This window comes from Cryptomeria japonica, chromosome 10, assembly GCF_030272615.1.
Source record: "Cryptomeria japonica chromosome 10, Sugi_1.0, whole genome shotgun sequence".
Lineage (NCBI taxonomy): Eukaryota > Viridiplantae > Streptophyta > Pinopsida > Cupressales > Cupressaceae > Cryptomeria > Cryptomeria japonica.
This window is the reverse complement of record NC_081414.1, coordinates 498919472-498945936: the sequence shown is the minus strand read 5'-3', so window position 1 is coordinate 498945936 and position 26465 is coordinate 498919472. Positions and strand designations below refer to the sequence as shown.

General features: G+C 36.3%; 3 protein-coding genes across 3 annotated transcripts in view; all 3 read right to left on the bottom strand.

Annotated features, from left to right (window-relative positions):
• Positions 1 to 4852: 4852 nt before the first annotated feature.
• The window catches only part of LOC131039364 (uncharacterized), a 116467-nt gene continuing 94854 nt past the window's right edge, over positions 4853 to 26465 (bottom strand). Inside the window, exons 6-12 of the mRNA XM_057972082.2 lie at positions 21770 to 21837; positions 21391 to 21613; positions 6604 to 6717; positions 6385 to 6488; positions 6227 to 6280; positions 6060 to 6143; positions 4853 to 5745 (exon numbers count right to left, since the gene is read on the bottom strand). Of these exons, the coding sequence (XP_057828065.2) occupies positions 5341 to 5745; positions 6060 to 6143; positions 6227 to 6280; positions 6385 to 6488; positions 6604 to 6717; positions 21391 to 21613; positions 21770 to 21837 (1052 nt within the window). The 3' untranslated portion in view covers positions 4853 to 5340. The remainder of the gene's footprint in view (positions 5746 to 6059; positions 6144 to 6226; positions 6281 to 6384; positions 6489 to 6603; positions 6718 to 21390; positions 21614 to 21769; positions 21838 to 26465) is intronic.
• On the bottom strand, positions 12137 to 13173 carry LOC131858702 (uncharacterized). The gene is made up of 2 exons (XM_059212009.1): positions 12968 to 13173; positions 12137 to 12868 (listed from the first exon to the last, which is right to left on the bottom strand). Exons 1-2 carry the CDS (start codon positions 13095 to 13097, stop codon positions 12270 to 12272), a joined length of 729 nt encoding a protein of 242 aa, XP_059067992.1. The 5' UTR covers positions 13098 to 13173; the 3' UTR covers positions 12137 to 12269.
• Positions 13186 to 15311, bottom strand: LOC131039345 (uncharacterized). The gene is made up of 5 exons (XM_059212008.1): positions 14588 to 15311; positions 14236 to 14468; positions 13983 to 14135; positions 13490 to 13890; positions 13186 to 13376 (listed from the first exon to the last, which is right to left on the bottom strand). Exons 1-5 carry the CDS (start codon positions 15223 to 15225, stop codon positions 13230 to 13232), a joined length of 1572 nt encoding a protein of 523 aa, XP_059067991.1. The 5' UTR covers positions 15226 to 15311; the 3' UTR covers positions 13186 to 13229.

Here is a 26465-nt window from a genome sequence, read left to right as displayed (position 1 = left end):
TACACATGCAAGAAGGCTTACAGCCTGGAGCACATTGCTCATCACAAAAGGAGTCTCATTGACTACATACAAATCCAGACAACAATCCAAAAGAATGAATGAACTGCAATGATAGCATCTCCTATGCCTGAATACAGTTCTGGTCAAGCTCTGACTGTTATGGCTCTAGAACCCTAAACCCTTATTGGAATAACCTCTTACATAATCAACATTCCTCGCATTACATTTCTCTCTCTATCTCACTCACATTACATTCCATTTATTTCACATATCCTAACATGTCACAAAATGATCTAATCAACTAACTTATATACCCTTACAAACTTTCATTCCTCATGTCGGCTTACATAGATAATTACAAAATGAATATACATGTCGGCTCAATTACATATATACATAAATATCAAAATCAATTGTCGTTTGTTGGATATCCCAAATGATGTCGGTCTCCTATACCGATATCCTGAATGTAAGTCATGTTGGCCTCCAATGCTGGTATCCTAAAGAATCCTTCCTACTGGTGAAGATACCTACCGGTGCCGGTGCTGGTGTTGGTGAAGTGTCTGTCGGTAAACAAGCAAACCAAAATATGAAAGCCAGAACATTTTGCCATCAATAACAACATATTGAAACCAATCAAATAAGTGTCAATTGCTAACAAAGTTACTAGAAGTTGGCACTATGAAAAGGAACATTAGGAAAAAAATTGACAAAGAATTCTCATTAGCAAATGTAGGAGTCTCAGCTCTGGAACGTTTGAAGGATGTAATGATCTTTCTCTCCTCCATAAAAATAATGCCAAGGATATACCAGGGAAGATAATAGAAGTAGATCAAGGGATCAACAAGCAAAAAAGCAAAGTTAACATCACTGGTACTCCTAATGCAAACATGTTATCCACGATCATCATGAAGTTCAGAGCGTACAAAAGGAAGGTGAAAGCACTAGTGACATAGGGATGTCAAGCAGCACAAGAAGTACAAGAATCACCAGTAGATGCAGAGGGAGAAGATGAACTAGCAAACAAATGATGGGATGGAAGAAGAGGACATGGCCCTCTTAAATTGATTTTCGTTTTACATGCTTTATTTTTTCATGCATCTCAAAAAAACTATTGCCTCTAGGGAGTCGTTTACTTATCTTTGATCTTGCTTTAAAAGACTTATGTTTAATCAACTGTTTTCAAGAAGTCGTTATAGTTTTGAAAACGATTATGCTTGGTTTGGCTATAAATGTTAGAAGCCAATTTGTGCTCTAGATCTTTTGGCAAAGTTTGTGTTGTTAGAAGTAGATATATTGTTTTATGCTTCAATTACTTTATATACTACAATGAGAATTATTAAAATGGTCTTCTAAGATCATAGACTTTGTGTTGTGATTAATGGATGCTCATTCTTCTTATGTCAGATGTGTTGCTATTTTTGTGATTCTTTACCATTGAGCATTGAAGTGATTGAAATTTGTTCTTTAGCCCATTGTTGTGAAATATTTATCTTTGCATGAATGTTGAATGCAATGGTCAGTTTAATTATGGAGATATTATATTTGCTCTTGTAATCCCCATCATACTTAGTGATGAGAGTGAGACTCGATTGGAAGATTTAGTTTTGTTTTATTATCATTTGAAAATATACAATAGTTACTATTCGTTTGAAACTTTCTGGTTAAAAGATATACCTTTCAACTGCTTTCTAGTTAAAAGCAAAATTGGATTTTATTCATTTTACATCATCAGAAGGTATATGTACCTTGTAAAAGAACTATCTCAACTGTTTGGTTAGATTGTTACCTGTTTGGGCGTTAGAATATAGAGTTAGGTAGCAAAATTTGTCAACAAACACAAGGTAGAGATTACATTTATGTGGTGTTGCATGTACTACGTAAACATACATATTGGTCATATCCTCCTAATATAAGGCACCACGGTAGCAAATTTATTTTTTAGAGAGGTGTTTAGGCTCTATGGATTGCCTATAAATATTGTTTGCAACCAGGACAACAAATTCTTTAGTGTGTTTTGGCAGGAGCTCTCCGCACAAGCAAACACAAAGGTGACACCAAGCACAAGTTATCACCCATAAACAAATGGATAGGCATAAATAGTAGACAAGTGGGTTGAAAGGTATTTGAGGAATTATGTGGTTGGTCGTCAAAAGGGTTGGGTTAAGTGGTTGTATCTAAGAGAACATTATTACAACACTATCACATAAGCATAAGCATGACACCCTTCAAGGCTTTGTACAAATATGATGTCACCTCTTTTGAAGACTTGGTAATTTTGAATTTTGAATAGTAGAGTAACTTAGGCCAAAGATTGGATGCAAGAACATCATAATATTATGAGGGCTTTGAAGAAGAATATCTAGCAAGCTCAAAACCAACAAAAGGCATACAGACACAAGTAAGCACAAAACAAAGAGCACATTTGAGGTAGGAGATAAGGTTACTTATGAATATAGCCTTATAGGTAGTTATTACTCAAGAGGAATGGTGCTAAAAAGTTAAAACCCAAGTTTTACACTCTATGGGATTATACAAAGGATCGGGAAGTTGCCTATGAGTTGGAGCTACTAGAGCATAATAAAATTCACAATGTATTCCATGTTCCTTGCCGCAAAAAGGTGATAGGTCAGCACATTACAAAAGTTACCACCGTTGGATGAGGAGGACAAGTTGGTCTTGATTTCAAGTCATTATTTATGTCAAAGAGAAGAAACTCAAAAAACAAGAGTATTTTAGTGTACTTGGTTAATTGAAAGGATTTGCCTACAAAAGATGTCACATGGGAAGGGGTGCAAATTCTTCAATGCCCAAATCTGGAGCTGCTTAAGGACAAGCTATTTCAAGGAGGGAGGACTACAATGTCCCCTTCTTTGACATAGGTGTTTGGGATGGTCCCCTTAGCATATTTCATTCTTGTAGGCTACTTTTGGGGCTTGGAAAGGGGACATTTTAATTAATTAAATGTTAGTTGTCTAACATTGCTATTTCTCAAACAACTTAATTTAATTAATTATTTTATTTTAAAATGATCTCGTGAATTAATTAAAAAAGTTAATTAAAAAATAAAAAGGTCATTTTTTTTATGTAATCTAAAAAATAAAGCTCTTAAAAGTTTGTCGATGAAGTATAAAAGGAGGAGAAAAAGAAAATAGACATCTTGACCATTTTATATTTTCTCATTGTGAAGTTTGAAGTGTACTAGCTTAAACCCTACATGTATTTGGCTTTGGAGATGGAAAATTTCTTCATAGTTAAATTAATGGATCTAAAAAACATATTTATAGATTTAATAGCATTATTAATTAGAATAGCTTAGGGAAGACATATTTAATTGCATTTTAGAATCAAATGACAAGAAATTAAGTTATATAGCAAAATCAAATGTAATCACATTTTCAAAGAATATGACAAAAAATATGTATATGGTGAAACGTGATGATAATAAACTATCGTAAGACCTCAAAGATTCAACCACAAACAATCTAAGTCCTACAATGAAACATTCACCAATACCAATAGAGATACATAACATCATGTAAATCAACAAAATAAATATACCTACTCTCAGATTTTATGTGCACAAGAGTTCAACAAAGAATTTATTTAAATGAGAAAAGACTTAGAAGATGATTAATGAATTAATTTATTTAATTAATTACAGAGTCTACAAAAAGAATTAATGAAAGAATATTGATAGATTTACTTCGTGCAGTCTATAATTTATAGTACACAAGCCTTTAAGCTTTGTATATGAAACATTTTTTACTGGCATACAAGGTACCAACATAATAATAATTAAAATCGCTAATACTCAAATGTTTCAATACAAAACTATTTGGTTGTTTTGCCTACTTTTTAAATGTACTTGGAACATTCCCTAAACCTTACAGAAAATGAGGGATTATCTTTTGGTGTTCCCTGTTTCAAAAAACATTTTACTTTGTAATACCAAATGAGAAATGAGTGACTGCTAAGCTTTCTCTCTGTGAGAATCGCGTCTACAACCATTGCTATGGATGATTGGAAATCCTCAATCTAGTACTCAAAAGAATATAGGATCGCCATAGTTCAAACCCAGATCCTATTATATTTCTTATTTTCTTTGAGCATTAAATTCATACAAGAGAATGGGATGATATTAATTATTTAATAGTAAAACACCCATAATAGATGCACCTTTTCTTCAATAATCAGACAACACTCAGCATTACGCCTGATCTTGATTTTAAAAGAGTAGTTGTAGCAAACAGATCACCCCAAGAGGGATCTTAACAGAAAACATTATACTATCAGTTGATGAGAACAATGAACAACGATAGCCTCTAATTTTACAAGCTAAAGCTAACCAACTCAAAAGCAATCAAATTGCTCTCCAAATCTCCAGTACCAGCCAGCAAGAACAAAATTACTATTCAAATGTCCTCTAAAGTAGCTATATACGGTAGATAATCATAGGGAGATGACGTAAACTGTCTGAGTTCTAGCATACTATGTTTGTTACATAGGAACTGCAATGTGACATGAAACTCTGATAAACGAAAATATTCTTTCACCATCTGCAAAAGACATTTTGTATCACGCTACAAGCTGTTAAATTCAAGCTCATTGCTTAATGAAGCACAAAAAGAAATCTGCCCGTTTTTCCTTTATTTTCATCTGCTTTATATACAGCAAACAGCATTATTGATTTATTACAAGGAACGTTCGATCAGCGCAATGAGAGACTAAAAAGCACATATCTAAGCAACTTGTTCACTTTTCTGGTATAATAAAATATTTAAAAAATCTTTGTAACCCTAATCTGTTATGCGAATTGGGGAGTTGCTTTTATGTTCAGACAACAAAAAAATAAAAAAAATTAAGATTATAATATTGGCAACAGATCTCTCAATGTTTGATTCATTAAGAAAACAATATCCCAAAATTGTTTAACTGATCCACATGTAGAAGACATCCATCTCCTGCAACTGAGTTGGAGAAAAATATTGCGACCACGTGTACATACTGGCATTGGACTATATTAGAAGACCAAACAGATTGTCGTGTTAGGCCAGAAGAAATAATCATCAGAAAAAATAACTGATACATGGTTTTTAAATTTTCTGGAAACTCATTAGAAGTGGTAAATATAATGTACAAGGACAAAAGGGATCGGATTTTGAAGAAGAAAATGGACTCATCCATTTATTAAGAAAACTCAGTTGCCTGCATGTAGGACATCATATACCAATGGGTATGGTGTGTCTGTCCAATGTTTGGGAATGCCAACCTCAAACACCAAAGCTGTGTGACCACTGAAAGGATAGTGACAGCTGTCCTACCATAATGTTCACTCTTTTAGCCAATAAAATTTCCCGTGACATCCCCTCCATTTGATGTCTCCCATCTCGAAAGAAAAGATGATTGCATTTGGCTTCTTCCAGCTGAGCCTGGAGAGCCAACCCAGAAACTATTTGGAGAAAAGGGTCTTTCTTTCCTGGCAGAAGTTACATGAGTTCGTGGAACAGGTGAATGGACACTAATAGGCAAAACCCATTCGCCTTTCTCTCTTTCCTCTATAAGAAGGGGATGCTCATACTGTCTCCAATCCACATGTTTGGATGTAGTTATAAACTCAAAACGAAGAACCCATTGTAAGGAAACATGAGGTGTAGAGAAAGACATTGGTCCATCTATGGGAATAGAAAACATAAAATGTGTCTGCACAATGTTTGCGACAACTTCATGGTAATCGCTTTGAATCTGAATGACAAAGTAATGCATTAGCCAGTTAAATGTGGACCTGATAGATGCCATATCCAAAAATGGATTATTCAATAAAGCAGACAGAACTTCTATTAAACTGTTGAAGAAATACATCATGCAATTAGTGGAAAGAGTTTATCCGTAAAAATAAATAATAACATTCCAAAGTTAAATTCTCACTACACATGAAATTATATTATCAATTGTTATATGAGACAAAGCTTTGATTAAACATGCAATTCAGTCTTCAATTAATTCAGGTTGCCCGTGCATTTATATTGCCAAGTGTATGTTAATCTCAATGCACTTACCTTTGTAATAATCGGAGAGTGTTTCCGAGAAGAATGGATGAAAGCTGGACTAACAGTTTCCATATTCTCCAGTGTTACAGACACCTGAAAATTGTTGCATCAGTAAAGTTACATAAAATTTGTGAATTGAAACATTTTAGTGCTATGGAACATATAGTGCACACTACCTCAAGGCATCTTCTTGGACCTTCTTCATGGAAAAATGTGAGAACTCCTCCAATCTGTGGCAATATAATTTATATCCTGTTCATGATGCTTAAGAAAGAGATGAAAGCACAAATTTTGAAACTGATGCAAATTGCTTTTCAATACAAGTTTTGAATACCGTATCACCAAAGTAGTAAGTTGCATCAGAATTCTTTGGAGAGAATCGAACTAAAACTTGATCTTCCATTCTGATATTGTATGATCGCCCTCGTAGAAAGGATTCTGTCTCCGATAAAAAGAATTAGAAAAAACAATTTGTAAGCCACATATCTACAGATGGAATCATTTCAACTTGCAAAAAAAAGTGACCACAGCAAGAACAAATTGCACCTCATACCAGAGGGAAAAGCTCCAATTACGGGTTCAATAGTGCTAAAAGTTGCATTCTGTTGACTTGTCTTTCTTCTGAAAGAAGGTCTGTCAGCAAGATTTCCACGTTGCAATAATGCACCTGCTTGCAATATCAAATATTATTTTACATACACAATGGAAGGCTACAAAGCAAACTCACCTAAAACAGAGAAGAAAGCATATGCAGAAAAACAACAAAGGAATATACAATATGATGATTTTAACAGTCACATTTAGAATCAACTGTATATATATGCATATTAAATAGTTTGGTTCCTACGCAGGGTAATTTTAATCCAGAAAATATTTCCTCAGACCAGAATTATTAGACCTAGACTCGACTCAGAAAATTAAAATATGTATTAAATATTGGAGATCTCGCAATAAACTGGGTTAAAATAAAGGTAAAATCCCCCCAAAAAAATGCTCACCAAACGTTCCCCACTGCTGAAATTATGAAGTGAAATGAACTCAGGAAGTGTTAATGCAGCGAAAAATTTAAAATTATAATGCAAATATATAAGTTTGGGAGGATGAAAATTAGCCACCTTCAATAATAAAATCTGCTGCAGAGAAGCCCTCTCTTGAGTTCTATTAACTAGCAATTGCACGTTGGTGTGCAATGGGTACACCGAAGACGTGAGGAATGTTAAGGAAAATGTTGGTCTATTGATTACATATATTTGTGCAATACATGATATCAATTGAAAGATGATTTAGCAAATGATGATGTTTGTGCAACAACTCTCACAATGGACAAGTGATAGATTTAAATCAACTATGCATAGACTTAAGGGGATCCAAATAGGATAGAAACAAAACCTTTGAATCAGCACATATAATCAGGCTCTATTCCCAACATGCTCATGTTGTGTTTGCAATATGGAGAGAGAGGGAGTGATAGCGATAGAAAGAGGGAGAGATAGGGAGATATAGATAGGGGATAAAGATGGAGAGGAAGATAAAGATATATATATAGATGGAGATGGAGATGGAGATGGAGATGGAGGTAGAGATATGATAAAGATAGAGATAAAGACAAAGATGGAGAAGGGCAAGGAGAGGGATATACAGAAGAGGGGGAGAGGGATAGAATCATAGATAGATATGGAAGAGATAAATATATAGAGATTGGTTGATAGGTTTTTCATCAAGTTAAATCAACAAATAATTTGTAATGATAAAAATTGAAATGGAAAATTTATTTTTACAAGTGCAATCGTAGGAATTGACACAATTGTTAATGCATTTTACCTAGTTAAATATATAATTATATAATAATTAGTACTTATTTAATGTATGAATTTTATATAATATCTAAATAAATTTAAATAATATTTAGCATCAATTAATAAGATAAATATAGTACTATTATATAATTAATGTTATATTTTATAATATTAATATAAAATATGAATAATAAACATATTTTATATATAGTTATAATAAAATATATATTATTTTGATATTGTATATTGTAATATATAGCATAAATATAAATGTAATAAATAATATAACATAATCTAATCTAATCTAATCTAATCTAATCTAATATTATGTATATTATGTACACTATATAATGTACAACAAAAAATTATATTTAATATATTAAAATTAATTAAAAATAAAAAAATTAAATACATAATTCATTATTTATGTATAATATATTTATTATATATCATATTAAAAAATTTATTATAAATTTAAAAACAATATATAATTAACTATTTATAAATTATATTTATTGTTTATATATGTTATAATTATGATATATTATAAATATAAATAAATTTTCAAATTTATAAAATTTTAAAAATATAATTTATTATTTATTTATTATAATATAATAATTATTATAATCTTCAAAACAAAAAATAATCATTAAATTTCCACAGTCCATGTTGAATTCTTGTGCTGTTTCTGGATTACACAGAGAATTTTTTGCATCATTTCAGATCAAACTCCATGATCCATCATCAGGATGTAAATTGAGAGATGAAGAAGAAAAATGATAAATTGCAGACCAAAGAAGGTTAAAATAGAGAGGGGAGAGATGAGAGAGCATGGAGTACCAAGCTAGAAATTGATCAAAAGAAACAAAAGAGAGGAAGGAGGAAAAAAATAAATAATAAAAGTAAGAAAAATTAAAAAAAGAACAATAAAATATCAAAAATATGACTAATGAAAGAAACAAAAAGAAAATATATATATGAATGAATACCAAAGTACTAAAAAATAAGAAACAAAAAGTATTTAAAAATAGAACTAAAAAGGGGGAAAAAAGGAAATGATAAACATAACACAATAAAATACAAACAAAAATGAACAAGTGAAAAATCAAAAAATAAATTAAAAACAATACAAAACCAAAAAGAAAAAATACAAGAACAAATAAAGACCAAAATATCCATATAATAAAAACAAAAGAGAGAAATAAAATTCAAATAAAAAGCAAAAGAACAAAAATCAAAAAATAAATTAAAAAAATAAGAAAGGAAACAAGAACCAAGAAAGAAGCAATTACAGAGAAGGGAAGAGAGAAGGAGCTAACAGATAGGGTGTGAAAAATCTATTACAATTACTGATTATTATCCTCCTATCTTTGATAGATTATTTGAGCAACAAATATTTGAAAATAACACAACTGCAATTTCAAAAACTCATATAAATGCGCAACACAATGAACACAATATTTTCGGACAATTGTCCCTGGAAAAACCCTGAAGGGAAAACCAGTACTGCAGATGAGAAATATATTAAACTTCAGCAAATTAAGAGATACAAATACTGCTTGCCTCTTACTGGTAGAGCTTCAACGATCTCCTAATCCTCCTGCTGAGATTCCACCCTACTACTATCCCAACGCTATCATTGCGCCCTTGCTAACACTGCAAGTTCTTCACACAATTCATTCATTCATTGTTTTCCAAATGCCCCCTAACCCCCTTATATACTACTCTCGTTGGAAAACCAACGGCTGAGATTAAAAACAACTAAACAACCCTAACCAAATTGGTTGCTAGAAGTTTCTAAAAAGAGTCAAATAATTAATAAAAATTGTTTGAACTCTAACTACATTTGTTAGCAAACAATTATTTACTAATTATTTAGCAAATGGACAAACAGCTGTCCAAGCTAACAAACTAACAAACTAACACTCCCTCTTAGCGAGGAAGCTGTTCTGCATGACACCCAACTTCTCTGTGAAGAAGATGAATTTCGCCTTCCCCAATGCCTTTGTCAGAATGTCTGCTACCTGTAGGTATAAACTGTAGCTGAACAACTCCACGTTGTACACAATCTCTGATGAAGTGATACCTGATGTCTATATGTTTCGACCTATCATGAAACACCGGATTCTCAGTCAACTTAATGCAACTCTGATTGTCACAGTGTATCACTGTAGTCTCCACCTTCTGACCAAACAAGGCTACTAGCAACTTCCGAAGCCATATAGCTTCACATGTCGCCATGCTAGCTGCTATGTATTCCAACTCTGTAGAACTCAAAGCCTCAGACTTCTGCTTCCTACTGAACCAAGAGACAACTCCTGATCCCAAACTGAAACAACACCCCGAAGTGCTCCTCTTGTCTGTTGTACTGCTTGCCCAATCTACGTTAGTATAGCCCATCAACCTGATTCCTTCAACTCGAACATATCTAATCCCATACTCGATTGTACCTCGCAAATAACGCAGCACATGCTTTGTTGCTGTCCAATGCACTCCCTTTGGCTCAACCATGAACTGACTAAGAGAGTTATCTGCAAAAGCTATATCTGGCCCGGTGTTGACCAAATACATGAGAGAACCAATCAACTACTTGTATAAGGTGGGATCTACATCCTTCTCCCTGGATGTGTCTACCTTCCTCCAATTCGTGATCATAGGTGTAGACATGGCTTTGCAATCTTCCATCCTGAACCTTTTCAAGATTTCAATGCAATATTTCCCTTGTCCAAGGAAAATCTCTCCATCTGTCTGTCATACCTCCATGCCTAGAAAGTAGTGCATAAGTCCCAAATCCTTCATCTCGAACTCTACTGCAAAGTCCCTCTTGCACTCTTCTATGAGCCCTAGTGAACCTGTTAGAAACAAGTCATCCACATATAGAACAAGAATGAGAATCTCACCCCCAACCACCAAGTAGTAGAGATTAACATCCGCCTCACTATTCACAAAGCCCATTTCCTGCAAGTAACTATCATTGCATTCATACCACGCTCTGGGAGCCTGCTTGAGTCCGTACAAAGCTTTCTTTAATCTACACAGGTAGGTCTCTTTGTTGTGTGCTACAAAGCCCTCTGGTTGTTCTATGTATACCTCCTCTTTCAACTCGCCATTTAGGAACGTTGTCTTGACATCCATTTGATGGATCTGCCATCCCATTTGTGTTGAAATTGAGATTACAGCTCGTATAGAAGTATACCTAGCAACTGGAGCAAATGTCTCCTCATAGTCTATTCCCTCCTTCTGAGAGAACCCTTTTGCCACAAACCTTGCCTTGTATTTCTCGATGCTACCATCTGCACCGTGCTTGATCTTATAGATCCAATGTGATCCAACCAGAGCTCTATCTGTTGGTCTAGGAACTACTTCCCACACATCGTTCTGCATTATTAATGTATACTCCTCAACCATTGCATCTTGCCACACTTGATGTTGTGCAGCCTCCTGGTAGCTAGAAGGTTCACTATCTACCAACTGACCAACTAATGCTACATAGTCATCATACCTAGCCGGTTGTTTCCGTTGTCTACTACTCCTCCTAGGAGTACCCACTAACTCCTGAGTATTCTTTTGTGTCGGCTGAACCTCATGATTCCTACTGCCAACTGTAGAGGATGAAACATCAACCTCCATGTCTTCTTGATGCATCTCTTGTTGCACCAGTTGCTCCATACTCTGCGAACTCTCACTACCTGAGCCTATGCTTGTACTAGTAACTGTACTTGAGCTTTGCTGCCCTTGACTCGATTGAGCTATCCTTGGAGCTTTTGTCGGTTGCTCACTCTGATAATCTGCTGGCAAATCTCTGGACCTTCTAAATGCCTTGTCCTCCATGAACTTGACATCACGTCGAACAATAATCCGCTTGGTCCCTGGAATGAATATCCGATATGCCTTTGAGGTTTCACTGTACCCCACAAGGTACCCTCTTTCTACAGTCTGATCTAACTTGGTACGTGTATCCTTTGGAATGTGACAATATGCCAAACTCCCAAAGATCCTGAAGCAAAGAAACGAAACTCGGACTCGGCTCGGACTCAGCAAGGCCAAATCGGACTCGGACTCGGGACTCGGCGTCAGACTCGGCTCCAGACTCGGCTGGACTCGGGAAAGTGAAAAACTCAAAAAATTTAGAGATTTTTTAAGATTTAAAACTTGTTTCATGCACCCTTTATTGAATAAGACACAATAACATCATCAAACTTGGCTCATTTCATTACATAATACATACACAAGTATACATCTATGATCTATCACATAAGCATAAACGCAAATTGTAGCTGAAGGAAATAACAAACATAGATATATAAATATTGTCAAATGTATACAATATTACAAAACTCATGGAATAAAAAATCCATGTCATCATATGATCATCATCAAATGTTCCATACAAATAACAAAGGTAAATACATCTACAAGCCTATGGCGCAGAGGAGTCTGCACCCTCCGGCCCCGACGTCGGCTCCGATGAAGGCCCCGCCCCCCTACGAAGGCGTCTAAGGTAGGTCATAGATGATTGGGCAGCCATAGCCGCTCCTCGTGACACCACGCCATGCTCACCAACATCAGGAACATCTGTGTCACTGTCACCATCTCTGTCACTATCACCATCTGCCTCTGAATCTCCTCTCTCTGCTCGTGCTCTCTGCTCCTCCTCTGCCATGGCTACAGCCTCAGCCTCTATATCTACCTGGTCGATCCAATCAGTGTCATCATCACTAAAGACAGCCACAGGATCTATCTCAATGGCCCACTCTGCCTCAGGATCAACCTCATCTAGAATGATAGGAGAGATGTCAGCTAATGCATTCTTTCTCATTCTCAGGCGGAGGTTATAGTGAACAAAGATAAGATCATTCATCTTCTCCACGGATAATCTATTGCGCCTCTTGGAGTGTATGTGCTCAAACATACTCCAATTGCGCTCACAACCAGATGCACTGCATGGTTGGCTCAAGATGCGAATGGCCAACTTCTGAAGATTTGGTGTCGTTGGGCCAAAAAAGTTCCACCAATTATCTGAGTTTGAAATGAGAAAAATAAATAAAATCAGTCTCTCATAAACTCATTTAACAATATACAATAAAACTAAAATTAAGCCTTACAATTTATTTTTACCTGGCATCATAGTTGTCCTACTTTCTTTGGCGATAGGACAAGAAAAGGTCTCCCCTTGTGCATTTGAGAACAACTGTAGCTCTCGCATAAGATCTGACTGAGTACAACCAACAGGTGCCATCTTCTCCATGACTGAGTATAGCCCATCAAGGACCTCCGCATCAGCCCTGAAAGTAGGGCTAAAATGGAATGCCGGATTCAAATAATAGGCTACTGCATGGATGGGCCTATGAAGCTGATGATGCCATCTCTTATCAATGATCTACCAAATGGGACCATACTTGCTCTCATCTCCTGCATAGATAGATTTGATGCCCTCTTTCGCCCTATCCATGCCCTCATATATGTAGCCCATTGCAGGGTTTTCTCCATCCGCAACTCGCAACAAAACCACCAAGGGCTTAACAAACTGTAAAATTGAAAATATTGTGTAATTTAAAACATGAGCAAATAAGAGAATATGATGAATAAGTTATAAAACAAAAAGTTAAATAAAAATTGTAGAATTTATAAAAAAATTACCTTCACTATCTCATCACAAGGGCTCCAAAAGCCTCGCTCATCAAAAATGCAGTCTGCCATATCTTTTCCTGCTGGGGTGGCAGCATAGGATGAGGAAGACCACTCCTCACCAACAATCATACGTCTCAAGGCCATCTTACAACGAAGCATGGACTGCAATGTGATGAAGTTTGTGGCAAATCTTGTGATTCCTGGACGAGCTAACTCCTTATGCTCTGTGTATTGTCTCATAAGAGCCAACACCCATGAATGATTATATACAAATTTGCACACATTTCTTGCCTTTTCTACACATGTCTTGACCCATGGAAGTTTTCCAATATCCTCTAACATGAGGTCAATGCAATGGGCGGCACATGGAGTCCAAACTATAGATGGGTGCCTCTCCATCAATAGTCTGCCTGCAACAACATAATTTGTTGCATTGTAATTAATGAGGTTACAAAATAGAAATTAATTTGCAAACAAAATTAGTTTGTAATCAAAAGTTTACCTGCAGCAACATAATTTGGTGCATTGTCAGTCACCACCTGTACCACGTTCTCTTCACCCACCTCATTAATCACCTCCTCTATCTGCTCACATAGGTAGGTGGCATTCTTGCAATGGGCGGAGGCATCAATAGACTTGATGAAAACGGTGCCCCCTGAAATAAAAAAATAAAGCAAGATCAATGATCATTCAATAAATCATTAAATGAAAAATAAAAAATTAATGCCTAAATGAAACTAAAATTAATCAATCACCTGCGGAAGAAACAAGAAAATTAAGGAGAGTTCTATTTCTCCTGTCTGTCCAACCATCAGTCATGATGGTGCAACCTTTAGTGCTCCATATTTGGCGTTGATCACCCAATTCTTTCTTCACATCATTCACCAATTCAGTCAAAATGGGTCCGCTCAAATCAAACTCAGAAGGGGCTTTGAACCCCGCCCCACAAATGGTAAGGGCATCAACCATTTCTTGCCAATAAGGTGACCTGTCACAAATAATTTTAATGAGATAAGTATGTACTATGTATAATGAACTATATACAACAAAAATTAATACGAACAATCAAATTATAAAAATTAAAACAATCAAACATAAAACATTTACCTGGCTGTGAAGAATGGAATACTGCCATAGATCCAAAATCTGCCAACTGCCATTTTAGCAGCATCATGGGCCTCCTTGTTCCAACCCATGCTCTCAAGTGACTGTTGGGACCCAGGAGTAGTGCGAGGTGCAAAAAAGGTATCCAACCTAGATTTACGAATCCTAGGTCCAATGCTAACATTCCCACTACCACTGCCAGTGCTAGGAACATGAGAAGGGGCAGAGGCACTGGCACTAGCACTGGCACTTATAGAAGCAGAACCGGAAGCATGAGTAGTAGCAAAATGAGTGGGATGATATGAAGGTAAGGAAGAAGGCCCTCCAACACAACCTAATTGTGTCCCTGTTCCTAAAGGTGCATGTCTCCCAATGACTGTGAGATCCTCTTTTTCTTTCCTTTTCCTTTCAATTTCTTCAACCATTACATAGCAATCACGTACGGCCTCAGTGACTGCTTTTGTGCATGGGTCGGCATCATGCCCACGCACACCAGCAATATGGTATTTCAATCTATATATGCCTCCATGGAATATTGTTTTGCAAAATATACACTTTGTTTGCCCTTTTCTTTGCCCTGGAAAATCCTCATGATATTTCCAAGCAGGGTCCTTTCTAATGGGAGGTCTAGAAGAGGACATTGTATGATTGTTTTGTGAAACTTGAGGCAAATAAGAATGTGAAGGTTGCTGCAATAAAACATTACAAATGCAAAAATAAATTAAGACATTCATTCTATTTGTGCATTCATAATTTCATTCTCATTGAACATTTTTTTCAAAAAAGCTAAAGTAGGGTAACTAGGGTTTGCAATTTTATTTTTTTTAAATTGTAGGGTTTGTCAAACCCTACTTTAAAAAAAATAAAATTACAAACCCTGGGCCTACATAGTAACATAGAAAAGATTTTGGAATAAAATGTAAAACTTTCAAAAAAAAAAGAATAGAAAAATGAATTTTTACATATAAGAAACAAAAAAATCTCAAAAAAACAATGTTACCAACTTACCTCTTAGAACTCTTGAAGAAAATTGAAGAAATTGAAGAAATCTTCCTTGCTGGTTTTTCTTCAATGCACCCTTGTTATTCTTTTTATCTCACTTTACTCCTCCTATTTTTGCAAATGAATGAAATGAAAGTCACTTTTAGGTATAAAACAAAAATAACACAAAAAAAAAGAGCCAAAAAACCATTTAAAATTGTTTTTTTTTCAACTTATCTTTCACATCGCCGCCGGCCGAGTCCCAGGCACGGGACTCGGCCAAACTCGCCAAACTCGCCAAACTCGGCGAGTCTGGCGCCTAGACTCGGCCGAGTCCGAGTCCGAGTCCCCAGGACTTGGCGAGGTGACTCGCACTCGGACTCGCCGAGTCCAGGCGAGTTTAGGCGATTTTCGTTTCTCTGTCCTAAAGTGACTAACATCTGGCTTTTTCCTAGTGAATGCTTCCTCTGGTGTCATCTTCCCTAGCACCTTATGTGGAACTCTGTTCTGTATGTATATTGTCGTACTACATGCTCCTGCCCATAAGTAATGGGGCAAGTCCTGATCATGTAGCATAGCCCTTGCTGCCTCCAATATGGACCGATTCTTCCTCTCAGCAACCCCATTCTGTTGCGGGTTGTAAAGAACAGTCCACTCTCTCTTGATTCCTTCCCTGGTACAAAACTCTTGGAATTTATTCCCTTTGTACTCGCCTCCATTGTCTGACCGAAGAACCTTTATCTTCCTTCCTGTTGAGTTCTCCACAAGAGCCTTGAACTCTTGGAAGCGATTGAAAACCTCATCCTTGGTCTTCAAGAAGTATATCCAGGTCTTCCTGGAGAAATCATCAATAAAAGTACTAAAGTACTCATACCCTCTGAGAGATTTCGTCGACATTGGTCCACATACATCTGAATGTACTAGATCAAGAACACCCTTGCATCTAGTGTCACTCCTTGGAAAAGTTGCTTTCACAAACTTCCCCAACACACATCCCTTACATACATCATCATGCTCTGTGCTCACCTCTGGAACACCTGTCACAATCTCATGAAGCAATTTAAGTGCTCCATGATGTATATGGCCCATCCTCCTATGCCATAGCTCTCCAAGATCTCTAGGATTACTGCTGCTCATGAGTACCTTAGGAGTATCAAACTGCAACCTATAAAGTCGACCACACCTAACTCCAATAGCTATGGGTGATTTCCAATCCTTATGCTTAATCAATACATGTGCCCCTCTAAAGAGTACATTGTACCCTTTGTCCTGAAGGACAGATACAGAAATCAAATTCATCCCTAAGCCTGGAACATGCAACACATCATGAAGAGGAATCATCTTACCATTCTCCCTCTGAAACTGAACAGTCCCTTTCCCAATTGAGTTGAGTTTGGACATGTTTCCCATAGAGATCTAGATTCTGGTGCTCTCCTCCTTATAACTGGAGAAGTATTCTCTAACTCCTGTCATATGAAATGACGCCCCACTATCTATGTACCAAACACTCTGTGAGGTTGAGCTAACCATTCACGCTATGAGTGCAAACTCATCTTCCATTCTATTCGAGAGCTCATCTGCACTTGCTGAAGCTGCAACTTGCTTCTTGCCTTTCTTGTCATTCTTCTTCCTTTCTGGGCAATCGCTGACATAGTGGCCAAACTCGTGACAGTTGTAGCACTTGATCTTCAACAAGTCTTTCTTCTTCTTCTCACCTTGTGGATTTGATCTTTTGCTGGACCCCTTCTTTGCTTTTCCTTTACCCGCTAGGGCAACGTTCTCCTGTTCTGCCTCACTTTTCTGACTCTTATTGTTGGCTCCATTGACAAGGCTTAGTCTAAGCTCCTCCTAAGTGAAGTCACTCCAAAGTCGATCCCAACTTGGTAAGGTGTCTCGTCCATTAACAACTTGAACAAAGCCATCCCATTGCTTAGAAAACCCATTTAGGGCTATCCGTACTAGCTCATCATCACTTGGTTTATCTCCAACAGCCGCTAACTCATCCTTGACAAGTCTGAGTCTGGTGAGGTAACTTGTCATGTCTTCTCCCTTATTCATTCGAGTATTCCTCAGCTTTTCTCTAAGAATCAGCTTCCGATTAGTGGTAGCATTCTGGTACAGATTCAAAATGGCATCCCACATCTTCTTTGCAGTATCTAACTCTGCAATATGTGGAACTGTATGGTCCTTGACACCATCAAAGATTAGCCTCCTTGCCTTGGAATTATCCTTCTTGTATGCTGCAAGCTGTGTTGCATCTGTAGGTACAGTCACAACAGTGGTAACATATTCCTTGATACCATTCTCTTCTAGCAATAAAGAAATTCTGGCTTTCCAGACACCAAAATTAGAAGCTCCATCCAATCTATCCTGATCTCTTAAACCGAGGCCATCTCAAAGGTTAAAGTAAATAAAAATTCTAAAGAGGTTAAACTAGGTTTTATAAACCCTCAGTTTCCTTCGCCTAGGGTAAATCTCTTCTACCCTTAACTTAGCTCTAATACCATGTGAAAAATCTATTACAATTACTGATTATTATCCTCCTACCTTTGATAGATTATTTGAGCAACAAATATTGGAAAATAACACAATTGCAATTTCACAAACCCATATAAATGCGCAACACAATGAACACAATATTTTCGGACAATTGTCCCTGGAAAAACCCCGAAGGGAAAACCAGTACTGCAGATGAGAAATATATTAAACTTCAGCAAATTAAGAGATACAAATACTACTTGCCTCTTACTGATAGAGCTTCGACGATCTCCTAATCCTCTTGCTGAGATTCCACCCTGCTACTATCCCAATGCTATCATTGCGCCCTTGCTAACACTGCAAGACTACTTGCTAACACTGCAAGTTCTTCACACAATTCATTCATTCATTGTTTTCCAAATGCCCCCTGACCCCCTTATATACTACTCTCGTTGGAAAACCAACGGCCGAGATTAATTCTCAATCAACGGTTGAGATTAAAAACAACTAAACAACCCTAATCAAATTGGTTGCTAGAAGTTTCTAAAAAGAGTCAAATAATTAATAAAATTGTTTGAACTCTAACTAAATTTGTTAGCAAACAATTATTTACTAATTATTTAGCAAATGGACAAACAGCTGTCCAAGCTAACAAACTAACAAACTAACACAGGGAGGGGAGGAAGAACAAAGAAAACAAGCGTGGAAGGAGGGGAAAAGAGCAACGAAGAACGGGGCAGGGGAAAAATAAAAAGAGAGAACAATAAAATATCAAAAATATGACTAATGAAAGAAACCAAAAAAATATATATATAAATGAACCCTGCCCCACTCTTTGTCTTTCTTTTCCCCTCCTCTTTCCATGTTTTCTTTGTTCTTCCTCCCCTCCCTGTCTGTCTCTTCCCTACTCTCTAATCGCTTCTTTCTTGGTTCTTGTTTCTTTTTTTCTTTTCTTAATTTATTTTTATTGTGATTTAGTTATTACTTTGTTTTTTTCTTCTTTCTGGTTTTGATTTGAATTTTATTTCTCTTTTGTTTTTGTTATACTGCTAATTTGGTCTTTATTTGTTCTTGCATGTTATTCATTATTATTCTATTTTTTCTTTTTGGTTTTGTATTGTTTTTAATTTATTTTTCATTTGTTTTTATTTATATTTTTATTATGTTATTTAGGATTGTTTGTTGTTTTATTAGTTCTTCGATTTTTGTTTTTCTTGTTTTATTCTATATATATATATGCACATTTTCATTGTTTTTGTTATTCCTTGTATTCTCATTTTTAGCTTTATTGTTATTTTTTAATTTATTTTTGAGTTCTTTTCTTCTTTGTTGTTACCTTTAATTCCTTCTGAAATATAAATTTCTAAATATGTAATTAACTATTTTAAATTATATTTATAAATAAAAAAATATGAATTCAAATAAATTTTAAAATAAGAAAAACTTTAAGCTTTTCAGTAAAAGTGAAACACATTTTAAAATATGAAAAAAGTTATCAGATTAAAAAAAATTCGTGAACCATCAACGGCCAAAAAAATGAATGGAACAATTAAAGCCAAAGCCAAAGCCTGCAGGAACAGGAAACCGGGCAAAGTCAAAAAATCGTGGATAAAAACAGGCAGGCGATGGCTAAATTTTGAAAAGTGATGACCGGCTAAAATTTGTTCAATCGTCTTGCAGCAGTACGTAGGTTAGCACAGCCGTAGATAAACACTCACAGGTCATTCACTTCATATAAAGGAACACCTTCGGTGTAATAAAAAAATGAGGTGTGGCAATTCCCCACAATTTCTATTAATACATTAATAACAAATGAAAATTTAAAAAGAATGGTGTCCTGTGCCCTTAACCTGGCCCCTCACCTCTCCCTGAACCCTATGATGAGAGGGCAGGGTTCATCTGATTTGGACCAAGGCAAAAGGAAAAGACATTGTTTCCCTTACAGGGGGTGGTGTTGAGGAGTTGGCCTTGGATGATGTCAGAGAAGTTGAATGAGGAAAGAATTACTCAGTGGGGATGAGATTGCCCAAAAGAAGAGCAAAGCAAAAATGTTTGTGGAAGATGTAGCTGTCATATTTGGTTTACGTATGGGAGAAGACTTGTGCTCAAGCCCTTCCTCTAGGTTTCCGTTTTATGCCATTCAGCTTCTGAGCTTAGTGACTTGTCTCGTATTATTGAGTTGTTGATGGGTGAATCTTCTGCTATGGAAAAGGAAATTTCTGTTCACCACAATATATTGAAGTGGTTCTTCTTGGAAATAAAAAGATATAATCTGAAAATTTTCTACGTTAAATCAATGGCTTAACCTACTATATGAAAGATGACTATGGTGGAAGTAATAATTCTATTAAATAATTTGTCTTTCATGATTTATATGTGATATTTTGACATCATATTTTTACGTCATTTTCTTATTGTGTGTAGTTTAATTTGATGATTCTTCTAATTCGCATGTGCCATTCTGTGTTTTAATATTTTCCTTTCTTAGATCTTTTTATAAACTTCTTTGAAAATCCCCAAAAAATTCCTTCCTGATATCTGGTAACAATAATGCCAAGATAAGGTCTTAAATTTGACCATAGGAATAAATGGTTGGTGGAATAGAATTAATAGATCCAGCAAAAGAACGAGTTCTTATAACGTAGATATTAATATAAAATAGGTTCCTTACCTTTAACTCCATGTTAAGAAGAGGTCGTTGTATGTCCACAATCATTTGCTACAACAAGTCAAGCTGTCCTAATTAGGTTGACACAATTGGAAGGTTCTCATATTTGCATGGGAGGATGTTCCTCTGTCAGATTTTCTCAATTATTTTCCATCTCCTCCAGAGGATAAGGGATTGGGCATAATTAAGGAAAATCTTCTACCCTAAATAATGCTGCACAATTTTGATAACAAATTTCTTTTGCTTTAAATGCCCTTGTATGATGAGCATTTTAAAGCTATGTTCCATGACATTTCCAGGATGGGGATGGCAGAACAGCAGGGACATGTTTTGGGGTCAGCAGTCTTAAGGGCCATTTTTTGGGGATGGCTGGGGGATGGCAATATATATAGTTTTCTGTGTGCACGTATGTGAGTGCATGTGCGTTTGCATGTGCATGTGTGTGTGTGCATGTGTGTGCGGGTGTGTGTGTTTGCGTGTGCATGTGTGTTTGTGTGTGTGTTACATTTGAACAGTACCACAAACCCTTTTGAAGATATTTTAAGAAATGACAGAACAAATATAAGTACACTGTACAATTATTAAAGAAAAAGTTGTTTTCTGTCCTTAGTATCAGGAGAATAGAATCATTGCATTCACATAATACAATATAATTTACAAGAAAGCATTACAGACTTACTTCCACCAGTATCATAGACTGCTTCTGAAGATAACGCTGTTAACTGAGGAGGCTTTTTAAAAGAACCAAATCCATATTGTTCATTACGACTGGAACTTCTTGGTGTAGCTAGAGGTGATTGCAAAACTGAGGAGCGCTCAGAAACGAGATCCAGATTTCCTTTTACGTTACTATTTCCACCATAGTCATCTTCAATTGCACAAATTATTTCATCTGCCCTAGACTGGTAAAATAAAAGTGCAACAAGCCAATAAGGAAATCTTTCAGATGCAACATACATTATAGTACACTAAATATGTATTTGATGCAACCAAATGCTTGCATGTACAACCTTGAAGAAGTATACTACTCAAATGGCTCTGGCTCTACACATGCTTACCCATTCAGAATCATCATCCTTTTCCTTCCAGAAAATTTCCACATGTGGTAGTGATTTAGGGACAACACCTAAAAGTAAAACCAAGTTGAAATGTATAAGAATGTACTACACTGATAAAACCCCCCCAAAAAAAAGCAAAACCAACTTGGCTATTTAAGCACATGAAAATGTCTACTTTTTCCCTGCATAACAATAAAACTGTACATGATGTTAATTTTATGGCTACACTCAAAATCAAAATATACATATACAGTATACTATCCGCATTCACTGAAACATTAAATGCGGTTCAATTCTCTTCAGTTAGAATTTGTATCAAAGCTGATATAATCATAGTTGATGTTATAAATTATAACTATGCTAATGCAATAACCTGTCTTATTTCACAATTTTATGTCACACTTTTTAAAATTCTGTATATACATCAAACCAAAGAAACGGGACTTGGACTCAGCTTGGACTCGGCAAGGCCGAATCAGACTCGGAGTCAGACTCGGCTGGACTCGGGAAAGTGAAAAACTCAAGAGATTTAGAGATTTTTAAAGATTTAAAACTTGTTTCAGGCACCCTTTATTGAATACACCTTAAAGACACAATAACATCATCAAACTCAGCTCATTTGATTACATACACAAGTATACATCAATCATATAAGCATAAACGCAAATTGTAGCCGAAGGAAATAACAAACATAGATATATAAATATTGTCAAATGTATACAATATAACAAAACTCATGGAATAAAAAATCCATGTCATCATATGATCATCATCAAATGTTTCATAAAAATACCAAAGGTAAATACAACTACAAGCCTATGGCTCAGAGGAGCTTGCACCCTACGACCCCAGCCCCCTGCGAAGGCATCTAAGGTAGGTCTTGGATGATTCGACAGCCATAGCCACTCCTCGTGACACCATGCCATGCTCACCAACATCAAGAACATCCGTGTCACTATCTGCCTTTGAATCTCCTGTCTGTGCTCGTGCTCTCCGCTCCTCCTCTGCCATGGCTACAGTTTCAGCCTCTATATCTACCTGGTCAATCCAATCAGTGATGCAATTTCCCCCCATATTTTTCGACAGGGGTTTGGGGGCAGCGCCCCCAATGTGGGGTCAAAGGGCAGCGCGATACAGGGTGGGGTCGAGGGCCAGCACCCCACGAGGCCAAAAAAACTTATTATTTAATAAAGGCGTCGGGTGTTATTTTTCTATTGGCTGACATGTTGTAACCCTAATTTTTCTCATTCTCAGGCGGAGGTTGTAGTGAACAAAGACGAGACCATTCATTTTAAAAAAAACTTTTTAAAATGTTTTTTTTTTGTCATTTTACTTAACCCGGCCAGTAGCCGAGTTTCAGGCGCTGGACTCGCCGAGTTTGGCGAGTTTATGCCAAACTCGCCAACTCAGCAAGTCTGCCGAGTTTTCTCACCAAACTCAATCGAGCCCGAGTCCGAGTTCCAGAGACTCGGCGAGCATGTCTCGGACTCAGACTCGCCAAGTATGGCGATTTTCTAATCTCTGCATCAAACAGAAATCAAGCACACTTCATGTCAAAGCATCTTTATACGGCTCTGGCTGTTTTTTTTTTAAAGAATCATTCCCACTGCAACTGATGCCAAGTCAGATAGCCATACATAGTGCAGATAATAGAAGTAAAAAAAGCTTATTTCACAGGCATGAATCAACCAACCGAATAGAAAGGGGCGGAGAATTTTACAAGTTTTCAAGAAAATTCTCATACTATGTATGCATGGCTTGAGAAGTAGAATGCTTCAAAAGGGACTTTTATGCTCCTAACTGGTATTCCTGAAAAATTGTGACAAATTTCATTTTTACCAGAAGTATTAATGATTTCAGAAAACATCTTCTCTAGTATATATGACGATTCATTTAATTTTCAGCAATTTCAGAATCAATGAAATTGTAGAGTCACCTTCAATTTCATATGGATACTAACCAATTCATCATGGAAAATGTGTAATCGCACAATTTTAATTTGGTTGTCATAAAGTATCACATATATTCATTGGTGAGAACTAACAAACTGCAGAATTTTGAGGATGTATGGAGGATGACACATTAGTTGGCTGTAAAACCATTCAATTCCAACAAGAAAAGAGTTTCTTTGCCCGAGATTTGTGGGATTTGAAGGGCTAGTGCCCTGATCAGCAAAAGACTAACTCTTGTATTCTCCTGTTATGGGTAGACCTGCTGTAATTTTGAGGATGAATATGCTGAGAAAGATAACAGAACATTAGAGGCAGCTTCCTCTCATGACAAATCCTCCCTCCCCATGGTTGTTTGTCCTCAACAATGCAAATTGAGATGCTTAAATATCTCTATGCCTAAGTTACCGATTTGAGTACAGGTAAGGATTTGTGGGTACAACAAAAAAAATTCCTTGGGTACGCACGCACACACACACACACACACACACACACACACACACATATGCGTGTGTATGTGTTGAAATATCAAAATTATGATTATTATAATCCACACAATGTACCTTTCCCATACATAAATCCATAATTGCCAATAAATATTCATAATATTGTAATTTCATATTCATAATTTGCAAACATGATAATATTCAACTTTCAAGTCTCAAAATGTCATGACAATGAAAATTCAAATTACAAGCCATGTGGGATTTAATCTCCATATAAATCTTCATCAAAAGCATCAAGCCCAAGGTCATCATTTGGTTCAACTTCAACATCACTTGAACCATAATACATTGGATTGCCACTACCACTAACTACATCTATGTCAAGTTTTAAAGCTGCCTCATATATAGAGACTAGGGCAAGTTGTGCAATTGTAGCGTCTAAATCAGCACACTCAAGGTCTAGATCCCAATTCCTTGTTGCACTCACATTATATTCGGGTTTCTTATGTAACAACAGACGAAGGTTGGAGTGCATGTAAACCAAATCCTCTCCTTTTTTTGCATGGCCAAGTGGATGGAGTATGTACTCCAATTCCACTCAGCTGAAGAACTTACAATCTATTGAGTTTGTAGACAATATTTAGTTAAAAACTTAAAAGTTCAAACATAATTATAAATTATAAAATAAATATATTTTAATACGATAGCATCGAATAGAAAATGATAAAAGTAAAAAATATAAATATAAATACTTGGAGAGAATTTTAATTGCAAGAGATTGCAAGAAAATGGAGCCTTGACAATGTACATACCACCACTCATTAGCATCCATCCCATATGCAACATGAGGTATAGTATCATGATATTCTGAAGATACCAATTGGCCAAACTTCATCAAGACAATATTTCTTGTTTCATCATCTAAACATATCTTTTTAGATGCAGCCCTATAGCCATTAGCAACCTCCACATCTCTATATGGTGGCACCCTCCTTGGCAATGCAAGCATCTTTGTGGTATAAAAATTTGGCATCAAAGAAAATGCTAAGAGATGTAAGGGGGTGGTCATCTTGTTCCAACATTCAACAACAATTTGCTGCACAATTTGCCTTTATTATTGTTATTATTTTACTCACCTTGCAGTCCATGTCATCATAAATTTCACCCAAACATGGGCGATCAGTATTGGCATACCTAATCATGCTCGTGATGGGCTTGGTGAAACTCAAAACATATTCCACACAATACCACCAATCATCATGAAGGATCAATGCTCTTACTTTTTGGGATCTTTTTTTGTTTGATTGCTTCCATACACTCCACAAGATGTTGATGACCATAGCACTCAAGGCATCTTGCACCTTCACAAGTCATCTTAAGAGGAGTGTGTGAGATACAAATCATGTTTCGGCAACCTAACATTGCATTAAAAAAATACACGTCATATATCAACCATAAAAAATAAAAAATAAAATATTAAAAAATAAAAAATTTAAATTACCTTCAACAACTCCAACTTGGAGAAGGTCCTGAATACGGCTTGTGACATGTGATGATTAGTCACAACATTTGAATCTCCTCACCCTCCGTGTAAATTGTTTGACCACATCAATTTGTGTGCCAATCTTTTGCATATTAAATTGAGTGAGTGGACTGCACATGGTGTCCAGAAAATGTGACTATATGTCACCTCCACTATAGACCCAACTACCCTACAATTTTTAGCATTGTCCATTATGACTTGGACAGCATTTGAGGCCCCACTATGTCAATGCATTCTATGAGGATATTGGCAATGAAACTTGCATCTTTCACTTGCCCCTCATAATCCACTGCTTTCAAAAACACCGCCTCTTTAGGGGACACTACTATAACATTAATCAATGGCCTATTTTTGCAATCTTTCCATTCACCAAAAACGATGAACACACCTGTTTTAGGCCATGTATCTTTGATGACTCTTAATTGTGTCTCTACAAAAGCTTTCTCCTTTGCCAATAAGGTGGTTTGCACCTTTTGATACTTGGGGCAAACATAATCAGGTGTATTGCAAAGGGTATGCACCTTCCCTTGAAAATAAGGTGATCTTACAATGTTGAAAGGAAGCCCATTTCCATAAATATAACGAGCAATGGTTTGATCTGCAATCTATTTGCTTTCATTTTTGAAGGCCCTATCCAATGGGCCTCTTTGCCATGTAACCACAACATCCTCTGGTACAAAAGGTGGTGACATTGCCATGAAAGGATGTGAGCCAGCTAGTCTTGTGGAGCCACTAAGAGACCTCTTCAAGGTTACCTT